At 50.7% G+C, this 10578-nt stretch overlaps 1 protein-coding gene across 1 annotated transcript; it reads left to right on the top strand.

Annotated features, from left to right (window-relative positions):
• The first annotated feature begins 2849 nt into the window (after positions 1–2849).
• On the top strand, positions 2850–8834 carry CD207 (CD207 molecule). The gene is made up of 6 exons (XM_086323810.1): positions 2850–2959; positions 3057–3173; positions 4543–4917; positions 5473–5624; positions 6246–6364; positions 6806–8834. The coding sequence occupies exons 1-6, from the start codon at positions 2884–2886 to the stop codon at positions 6954–6956; spliced, it is 990 nt and encodes a 329-aa protein (XP_086179936.1). The 5' UTR covers positions 2850–2883; the 3' UTR covers positions 6957–8834.
• The last annotated feature ends 1744 nt before the right edge of the window (positions 8835–10578 follow it).

The raw sequence follows: 10578 nt of genomic DNA, 5'->3' as shown, positions 1-10578 counted from the left end.
ACAGTAGGGCAGGCCTGGATGCTATTTGGAGAGGGAGGAAATGAAACAGAATGAAGGGGACATTATCCTGTGACTCAGCTTCCTTCCCAGCACTTGGAAAGTATGGTGTGAAGTCCTCTGTGGTTCCCTCAACTGGTCAGAGAAACAGCTCCTGGTTTGAGGCCTACAATGGCACCCCACCTCAGTACTCTTGCCTGGAAAATCCCATGGACGGAGGAGCCTGGTTGGCTGCAGTCCATGGGGTCTCTAAGGGTCGGACACAGCTGAGCGACTTCACTTTCACTTTTCACTTTCATGCATTGGAGAAGGAAATGGCAATCCACTCCAGTGTTCTTGCCTGGAGAATCCCAGGGACGGTGGAACCTGATGGGCTGCCGTCTCTGGGGTCACACAGAGTCGGACACGACTGAAGCGACTTAGCAGCAGCAGCAGCAGCAGCCTGCAGAAGGAGCTGCAAGGGGCCTATAAGTGCAATGAACTGGTCAGACAGGGAGGTGGGATCCTCTCAAATATCAAAGGCATCAGAAGCTCCTGCAAGTAGAGTTATTTCCTTGGTCCTGATCATTTAGCCTCTAACCTTGGTCCCTGATACCAACCTGTTCTCCAATTCCACTGGCTCAGAGTCAGCGGGGCCAGGTCAGCTTTCTAGTCCTGTGGCTGGAGTTGTTAGGCATATTTGGATAAGATTTAAAATCACTCTTGACTCATGCTTTTACAATTGGAGGCTGTAGAAAAATGTAGTGGCTCCCAAGAGACAGATTCCAGTCCACAGGCTGGAATTTCAGAGTTGAGTCATGATTAGCCATCACCATTTCCATTCATTTCTCTTTCATGCATCCATCCATCTTCTACCCATCCATCCACCCATCCACCCATCCTTTCATACACCCATTTTCTATCCATCCATCCAACCATCCATCCATCCAATTATCTGAACTCCCTTCCTTTTCTCTTTCCCTTCCTCGCTTCCGTCCTCTCTTTTCTATCTTCCAGGAAATATTTGTTTAGAATATGTTTTATACCAGGTTCCTCAGATTTGGCAGACCTCTTCAAAGTATGAGAGGCTTCCCAGAAGAAAACTTAATCCCTCGGAGAGGGACGCCAAATCAGCTGCTCTCTGCCCTGAGCATCTCCCATGAATGAAAGAACAGCTCCTGGTCTGATGTTGCTGATCCTCCCCACTTTGTCTGAGGCCCTCACGAGTGCAGGAAGCAGAGAGGAGAACCCAACTCTTACATGTACATTTCAATCTCAAGCCCCATTTTATAAAGGGATACTGGCTTCCCAGGTGGAGCTAGTGGTAAAGAACCTGCCCGCCATCGCAGGAGGCTTAAGAGAGGCTGGTTCAGTCCCTAGATCAAGAAGATCCCCTGGAGGAGGACATAGCAACCCACTCCAGTATTCTTGCCTGGAGAATCCTATGGACAAAGGAGCCTGGCAGGCTATAGTCCATAGGGTTGCACAGAGTTGGACATGACTGAAGCGACTTGACACGTATCACCTAAGATGCCTTAACAACAGAAAGTTGAACATTTTATTGCAGTGGTCTCCTTACTGGTCTCCCTGCTTCCAGACCCCCCACACCCTGGTCTCTGCTTCTAACCGTGATAAGAGTGATCTTTCTTCAATGTTCCTGTCCTTGTCTCTCTACTGCCTAAAGTCCTTCACTGGCTCCACATCACCCAGAAGCCAGAGTTAAAGCTCCTTAACATGACCCAAAAGGGTCTTTAGGATCTGACTCCAAGTGCTCCCTTAGCCCATGCCCTCCCCACTCTAGTCATATACTTTACACTCTAACAGTGCCAAACCACTTACAACTCACCAGGCGCACCATACTTCCGAATATGCTAATCTCTCTACTTGGAACTTCTTACCATGACTCCAGTCTCTGTACTCCCTTTGACTTGTGCACATTCTTCTATCATTAAGTTAATCACCCTGTGTGTGCGTGCATGTTCATTTGTGTCCGACTCTTTTCGACGCTATGGACCACAGCCCGCCAGGCTCCTCTGTCCATGGGATTCTCCAGGCAAGAACATTGGAGTGAGTTGCCACGCCCTCCTCCTGGGGATCTCCCTGACCCAGTGATCAACCCACATCCCTGGTGTCTCTTGCATTGCAGGCAGATTCTTTACCACTGAGCTCAGGGGACGTATTGTCATTTATTTGCTCAGGTCTTTCTTTTCTGGCTTCCCTGGTGGCAGAGACAGTAAAGAATCTGCCTGCAGTGCAGGAGACCGGGGTTTGATCTCTGCATCAGGAAGATCCCTGGAGCAGGGAATGGCAATCCACTCCAGTGTTCTTGCCTGGAGAATTCCGTGGACAGAGGAGCCCGGCAGCCTACAGTCCGTGGGGTCCCAAAGAGTTGGACGTGACTGAGTAACTGACACTTTCACTTTTTTTTCTACTAGGCAGAATCAGAGGGAAACAGAACTCAGAGGGGAAGGAGGAAAATGACACAGGATGAAGATGGGTGAACTGTTTGAGTGTAAGGGCCATGAGTTATTCAGCTCCGTGGCTCAGTCCTGGTACAGTGCCTGATACACCGAAGGCACTCAACATGTATTTGTGAGGTGAAAGGTGGCTGGATGGATGATGGATGAGGGCTGTCTTATAAGAGAGAAAGCTTAGCCTGAGGACAAGATGGTTAAAATGTCCATGTAACAGATTCCCAGAGAAAATGATGGTCTCTTCTTGAAAAGTCAGACTTCTGAGGAGCGGACCAAGCTGCAGCCTAGGACAGGCAAGGCACCTAAGCCAGGAATGGGGAACTTTGGGATGACACAATGAACTCCGGGGGTCATTTCCCTTTTCGTCTAGATAAAAGGTCTTTGGAGAGACAGCTGGCTGGGAGCACCTGTGCCACTAGGGTGAGCGTGCAGGATGAAGACTGCCGACAGCGAGGTCCTCGATGCGCACTTCGCGGTGGACAAGCAGAACGTCTCCCTCTGGCCCCCAGGCAAGCGTCAGCCTCTGCTCAGAGCCTGCTTAGGGCTCTGTGGCCAAGCTTGCAGTTGGCTGCTCCTTCACCAAACGCTCTCCTCTGCTTCCTGCAGACCCTCCTCCCAAGACATGTCCGTCCCAGGTTCTGGGGAGACTCCTCACGGTCCGCGCTGTGGTCGTCTTCCTGATGCTGGTCACGATCACCTCTGTCCTGCTGCAGGCCATTCTCTGTAAGTCCCCAGCTTTGATCTGGGCTCGGTCTTTCCCCAAGGCCAGGGATCCTTCCCTTCTCTGGTGGGCTCTCCTCCCTCTGGCTTTTCCATATGTCTTGCTTCCCCCTCTTTCCATGTGCAGTCAGAGAGTCCGCAGTAAGACCAGCTGCTTCTCCTTCCTTTCCAGTTCCGGGGAGATGTTCCTAACTGGGGTCAGCATGCCTGTGCACAAGGGTGTGCTCTTTCCTCCCAGGAAGTGCTCATCCCATCTTCATCCTGGGTCAGTTTTCTCCTTCCTCTCCGAGCTCTGTGTCCCTTTGATTCAGAGCCTTGTGGGGAACCCCCAAAAGTGGGCATAATGATTGCTGACCCCATGAGGGGTGGGGTCCCAACTGTAGCTTCATCCCCAACTGACTAGGCCAGGCTAGGCTTAGGGAACAGCTCCCCCAACCTCACAGGGCCCTTTCATGCTCTCTTCACTCTCCTGCTCCCACAAAGATCATGCCAAGGGAGATGCCCTACTTCTTCACTGGATGTGTGATTTATCTCTCTTCTTCTTCCTGCTTTGCCAAGCCCGATTGGCCTCTGCTGCTGGTAGAAGCTTCTTCCTCTCATTAGGTCTCCAGATAGCAGACAGAGGGAACATCTCTCTTCTCCTTTCAAGGCCCCAGGACACATTTGGACTTGGACTTAGAGGCTCTGAGTAGAATCTCCCCTGCTTTGAGTCCACTGGTATACTTTTGGTGTCTTCTGTGGCCTGAGCCTGTAGCCTGAGCAGACAGTGACAGCGGGTAGGACAAGGGAAGGGGAGAAGTGGTTTCATAATTCTCCCTTCTCGTTTTCTCTGGAGAAGAAATCACTTCCAGACAAGAAGTCTGTATGGCTGGCCTCTCCGATGGCCATGAGGGACCTATGGGCAGTCATGGTGGGAAGGTGCTTCTCTAGCTGATGGGCACTGTGGGGGTCTCTGGAAAGAGAGGGCTGGGAGTCAAGTGATGGGGCCCAGCATGATGTGAGAAGGATGACAAGGGGGTGACTGAAGGCATCTCTTTACCAAATGTGCCCTGAACATGCAAAGGAAATATAGGACTGAATTCTAATCCCCTCTTCTGCTTACCTATGAGAGCCTCAAACAGAGATCCCATGATTTACCAATCTTTGCATGATCTGCATCTATCAGAGTCCCTGGCACATGGAAGGTGTCCATTCTATGTTTGTTGAATGAATACATTATGATTGAATAGAGGATAGGCAACTGCTCCTTGGGCTGGGTCCTTGGGAAGCTTGAGCCCATACCTTCCCTCCCCTTCCTTTCATCACCCTGGCAACACCCCACTCCAGTCCCTGAGGGTCCCTGCAGCTGACCTCTTGACTTCCTCAAATTCAGATCCCTGGTTTATGGGCACAATATCAGATGTCAAGACCAACGCCCAGTTGCTGAAAGGTCGTGTGGACAACATCAGCTCCCTGAGTTCTGAGATCAAGAGGAACAGAGGTGGCCTGGTGGCAGTTGGCATTCAGGTCCAGATGGTGAATGCCAGCTTGGATCGCATAAGTCCTCAGATCCGGAGGTTGGAAACAGGCTTGAAGGAAGCCAGTGCACAGCTGCAGGTGCTGACAAGTAGTTGGAAAGCAGTTGATGAGTTAAATGCCCAAATTCCAGAGCTAAAACAAGATTTGGATAAAGCCAGTGCTTTAAATGCAAAGGTCCGGGAACTCCAGAGCGGTTTGGAGAGTATCAGCAAATTGCTTCAACAGCAAAGTAAGTGACTCAGAAAAGAGTGTTGCAAGTTGGTCAGTGGCCTGTGGGACCTTATTAACCTCAGGCATGATGCCATTGGGCTGGTGTGTGTGGAGGAAAGCATGGGCATGGCTGGAAAGTTAAGAAGAGAGGGCTCAGCACTGGAGTTGGGGAGGACTTGGGGGCTGTTCAGGAGAGATGGGACCAGGGACCAGCCAGGGCTCCCACACCAAGCCACAGAATATGAAGACATTAGGGAGTTTCTCTGGGTCCAAACCTCACCACTTTTCAGCAGTTCCTGCTTAGAGCTCAGGGGCTCAGACACTTGTGATGGTCAATGGAGAGACAGTTTCTTGATTCATCCTCTCTCACTCTCCCCTCTCTGAGCCCAGAGACTCTACCAATCTCAGACTTTCAGGATCTGAGGGAGTGTCCCCAAGCTCCTACCCAAGGACCAAAGGACCCCAGAGCCCAGCCCCATTCACTCTGTTTCTGGGATCCTGCTCATATACTCCCACCCAGCCAGCACCAGAGAAAGCAGGAACACCAGCATTCACATTTCACCCTTGTTCCCAGAGGACATTCTCCAGGTGGTTTCCCAAGGCTGGAAGTACTTCGGGGGGCACTTCTATTACTTTTCTAAAATCTCGAAGACCTGGTACAGTGCCCAGCAGATCTGTATATCGAGGGACTCCCACCTGACCTCAGTGACCTCAGAGCGTGAACAGGTGAGTGCTCTCCCGTGGGCGCTAGGAAGGGGGTATATTGGTAGCTGTATCAGGCAGGATGGGCAATATGATGCTTCAGTGACTAATATTCCCAAATATCAGTAATTCTTCATGATTACCTCTCACTTACACACTACATGTCCAACAAGGGCCAGCAAGGCGTTTTGCTCATTGTGGCTACTTAAGGGCTTAGGCCAGAGGAGATTTCATATCAACATACGTTTCCACAATTGCTGAGGTAAGAAAAGGGAACGTGGTACATTGTATGTTGGCTCTTAAAGCCTGGAAACAACACATTTCGTTGGCCAAACAAAGGATGCAGTATTTGTAGCTTCAAAGAGGGCAGGATAGTGCCACCTTTCCATGTGCCCAGAAAAATAGAAATATTTGTGAATAGCGTTAATGACACCATCTAACCCAGGAAGTCCTCTCCCTGCTGAGACAGAATATTAAACAAGCTCCTTTCATCTTAAGTGGGCCAGCAGAGCGGGTCAGAGTCAGAGTCAGGATGGAGTCCCAACCCTGTGTCTGTGGGTTCAGGGGCTGTGGCTGAGGATGGGTGAAGATGCCCAGAGAGACAGATGCTCTGACGCCTCATCTCTGCCTACTGTCTTCCTGTAGGAGTTCCTCTACAGGACAGCAGGCGGACTTCCCTACTGGATCGGCCTGACCAAAGCAGGGAGCGAGGGGGACTGGCACTGGGTGGATGGCACTCCGTACAACAAGGTCCAGAGTGAGAAGTAAGTCCTGAGAACCCGCTGTCCCAGGCTGCTTTCTTGGGCTGGGTCCAGGGCACGAAGAGTCGGGGGAGAGTCCCACTGACCGCAAAGTTTGCCATCCTTCCTGTCCTTGATCAGCAGGAACATTGACCAGAGATCTAGCTGATCTCTGCCACTGATTGGCTGGGGTTTGGCAGCATGGCCATCCACTCAGCTTTGGCAGGGACCTCATTCTAAATCTAGGTCTTTGCACCGTGGGTTCCTATAGGGCCTTGAGAGTGGGTGGGCTGGTGTGGCCCTAAGTTGGGGGGAGATTATAGGCTCAGAGGTTGACGGATAACCGGTCCCTTTCCTCTCAGGCATGGAAAAATTTGCAACCCTACCACCCCAGACCGAAACTGGGGTTGAAGTCTCTCATTCACTCACTGGCAATGCATTTTGCTTTGTTTTTCCCTTCGGTAGGTTCTGGATTCCAGGAGAACCCAACAACGTTGGGAACAATGAACACTGTGTCACCCTAAAGACGTCCTTACTGCGGTCATGGAATGATGCCTCCTGTGACAATACATTTCTTTTTATCTGTAAGCGGTCCTATAAACCATCAGAACCATGACCGGACTGGCCCCTATGCCAGCACTTTAAGCTCCAAAGCTCATTGAATTCAAGGAAATGCTCCTCTCTCCTTTGTCCTCCAAGGTGATTTTGAACCTTAATTTTTCATGCTTTAAAGTTGTCCTGAAGGCATCCCGGAGTCCATCTACCTTGGCTGGGAATTCTCTGGCCCCAGAGTGGCTATCCTTTCCACTTCAGCTTCAAAGGCAGATGAAGTGGAAAGGATATCTTGGGTTGAAATGCAGAGGTGAGGGTGGAGAGAATAAGTTTGCACTGCTCCAGTGAGATGGACCAGGATACAGCATCTGGGGCAGCACCCTGGAGGGGTCTGTCCCTTTGGAGAAGCCTTAGCTTTACTGTGTGAAATTTGTGTACGACCACCCCAGAGATTCTCCGGAGACCGAGACTCAGGGTGTTTCCAGTTGATACCCCAGAATTCCCAGTTGCCTTCCTAAGTGTTCTCAGTGGGAGAGCTCTGCTTTTGGTAGGCCCTATTCATGCCATCTACCCATGGTCCCCTTCATCCTTATCCTCTGAGACCTGAGCCCCTTCTTCCCTGGGATAGGCTTGACTGGTTCAGGTCAGAGGCTGGAAGGAAACGTGTCTCTGCAGACCTAGACCAGTATCCACGTGCTTCTCCCTACCCATCACTTGCTGGGTGCTCCTCCCCGGGTCCCAGTCTGTCTGCCCAGCTCCTCTGCCTTGTCCCCTGGGCCTCCTTTTCTGCATCTCCTCTCTTCCTAGGGGTCAGGGGAAGCGGCCTTCAGTAGAGAGGGCACCCCAGCTTCATTAGAATAAAATGCTGCCTGGGAACAGGCCACTCTCATTTTCTTCCTGGGGGTACAGGTGGATGTGTGGGGTGGAGGGAACATCTGCTCCACTGGATATGAAATTCTGGGGTGTCCTCAGGAAACAGGGGTTCAAATAACAGAAAGTCCCAGCCCTGGAAATGCCATAAAATATGAGCAGTACTTATCTTTGATTTTTACTGAAATGCAGCCGAATAGGACTGCAGGGTCAGGCGTGTCACCACCTTCTGGGTGGTCTTTCTTCTTAGACATTCGTGGACCAGCTTCTGTTCTCTGGCTTTGCACTGGATGGGGAGATGCGTCAGGTCTCCCATTCTTCACAGAGACCCTGATCACAGCCATCAGGTCCAAATCTGCCATCCAGGGGCTGAAGCAGGAATCCAGGCTGCACAGACAGAGTGGAGCCGAGAGGAAGCAGAAAGGGGTGCTCTGTGAACGCGTGGCAGGCTCAGCAGAGCGGCCCTCCTCTCCTCGGGGTCCTTGTTAGGTGCCCTCTTTAGGGTCCTGGGGGGAGGATGTTTTTCTTCAATGACTGTGACCAGCAGAGTGGTGTTCTGGTTGTGAAGAGGTTGAACTGGAGGGATATTAGGAGGAAGCTTGAAGGAACACGGGGCAAATGGCCTTTTTAAAAATATGGTGATGATGAGGAATGAACAGTCCGTGATGGGGTTCATGTGAGAGCATTTGCCCAAAGCTCCAGGGGCATCTGAAGTCTGGGGGTGGGGGCACATCAGGGGAGTGCAGACTGGCGAGCATGCAGGGTAGGCTGTGTGGGCACGGAAGGCATCTGCATTTTCTCCAAGAAATACTTGGCTGTTCTTACTCTTCATAATTTGAAGTAGCAAATTACGGGAGAATATTATTTCTTCCCAGTGTCAACTACCTGCTCAGAGCGCGAGCTGATGGAGACATGAAATACAAGTTGTAGGCTCAGAGCTGCCTCTAGGGAACTTTGCCATTGTGCTCCCAAACCTGACTCTGCTTTCCATTGTACTGTCGCGCCTGGCCTGTTAGTCACCGCGTCTGGGCTGCAGTGTGTTGTGTGTTCTTTTTAATTAAAAAAATTTCCTGGATGATTACATTTTATTCATTTTTGATGTGGTTTTATTGCATTTTTTAATTAATTTATTTTAATTGGAGGATAATTACTTTACAACATTGTGATGGCTTTGGCCATACATCGACATGAGTCAGCCATGGGTACACATGTGTCCCCCATCCTGAACGCCCCTCCCACACCTCTCCCCACCCCATCCCTCTTGGTTGTCCCAGAGTGCTAGTTTTGAGTGCCTTGCTACATGCATCGAACCTGCGCTGGTCATCTATTTTACAAATGGTAATACACCATTAAATAAATGTTTAATTTATTTCTTTGCTTTTGGCAGTGCTGGGTCTTTGTTGCTGCACACAGGCTTTCTCTAGTTGAGCGGGGCCTACCCTCTAGCTGTGGCGAGTGGGCTTCTCATTCAGTGGCTTCTCTTTTTGCGGAGCATGGGTTCTAGGCACACTGTGCTGAACTGTGCTTAGTCGCTCAGTCATAGACTGTGTGACCCCATGGACTGTGTAACCTGCCAGGCTCCTGTCCATGGGGATTCTCCAGGCAAGAACACTGGGGTGGGTTGCCATGCCCTCCTCCAGGGGATCTTCCCAACCGAGGGATCGAACCCAGGTCTTCTGCATTGCAGTCAGATTCTACCATCTGAGCCACCAGGGAAACCCAAGAATACTAGAGTGGGTAGTCTATCCCTTCTCCAGGGGATCTTCCCAACCCAGGAATTGAACTGGGGTCTCCCGCACTGCAGGCGGATTCTTTACAGCTGAGCTACCAGGGAAGCCCTCCGCTTCAGTATCTGCGGAGTACAGGCTTAGTTGCTCTGCAGCATGTGGGATCTTCCCAGACCAGGGATCCGACCCGTGTCCCCTGTGTTGGCAGACAGATTCTCAAGCACTGGATGACCAAGAAGTTCCTGTGCTGTTGTGCTGAGCAGCATGTGACCCCGCCCCACACTCCAGCTTCCTCCCCGAGGTAGGCACTTGTCACTAGGGCAGCGGATTCAAAGGCTTGCATTGTAAGACCTAAAATTTCACTTATTGCCAGGACAATTTTTGGGTCTTACAGGGCCCCCAAAGCCTAACTATGGGTTCCCCCACGCTCACCAGATATATTCCCTGACCTGGCCCGTTCCCCTTGACTGGATCAGCTGACCTCCACCCATTTTCAACCTACTGGGTTCCTCTAACCTGCCAGTACAGAAACTTCAAACAAGTCAGTCAGATCCTCTTGCAGGAACCGGGGGCACTGTATCCTCTTGTTGCTGCAAAGCCTGTCTCCCACAGCCCTTGCTGGTTCCCTCTGGTTTCAGGTGTAACCCCCATGTGGCCTGGCATGGTATCTGGTGTCCTCCTCCAGACTATGACTATGTGTGACTAATAAGATGCTGTGGGTCTTATCTGTCCAGTGTAAGATGCCATGCATTTGGCCATCTTGTACTATCTGCAACAAGAAATGCCTCCCTCACTGCTATGGGCTGATTGAACCCACCCCCTCATAATTCTTATGTTAAAATCCTAATCCCAATGGGATAATGTTAGGCGATGGAGCCTTTTGGAAGTAATTAAGTTACCAGAGTGAAGTCCTCACGATGTGATTAGTGCCCTTATAAGAAGAGACTGATGATGTATAGAACAGTCTTATGGACTCTGTGGGAGAGGGAGAGGGTGGGAAGATTTGGGAGAATGGCATTGAAGCATGTATAATATCATGTATGAAATGAGTCGCCAGTCCAGTTTCGATGCACGATACTGGATGCTTGG

Source organism: Bos grunniens, chromosome 11 (assembly GCF_055505025.1).
Source record: "Bos grunniens cultivar Pamir isolate PY7600 chromosome 11, Bosgru_T2T1.0, whole genome shotgun sequence".
NCBI classification, from domain to species: domain Eukaryota; kingdom Metazoa; phylum Chordata; class Mammalia; order Artiodactyla; family Bovidae; genus Bos; species Bos grunniens.
This window is presented reverse-complemented; position numbering and strand designations above follow the sequence as displayed.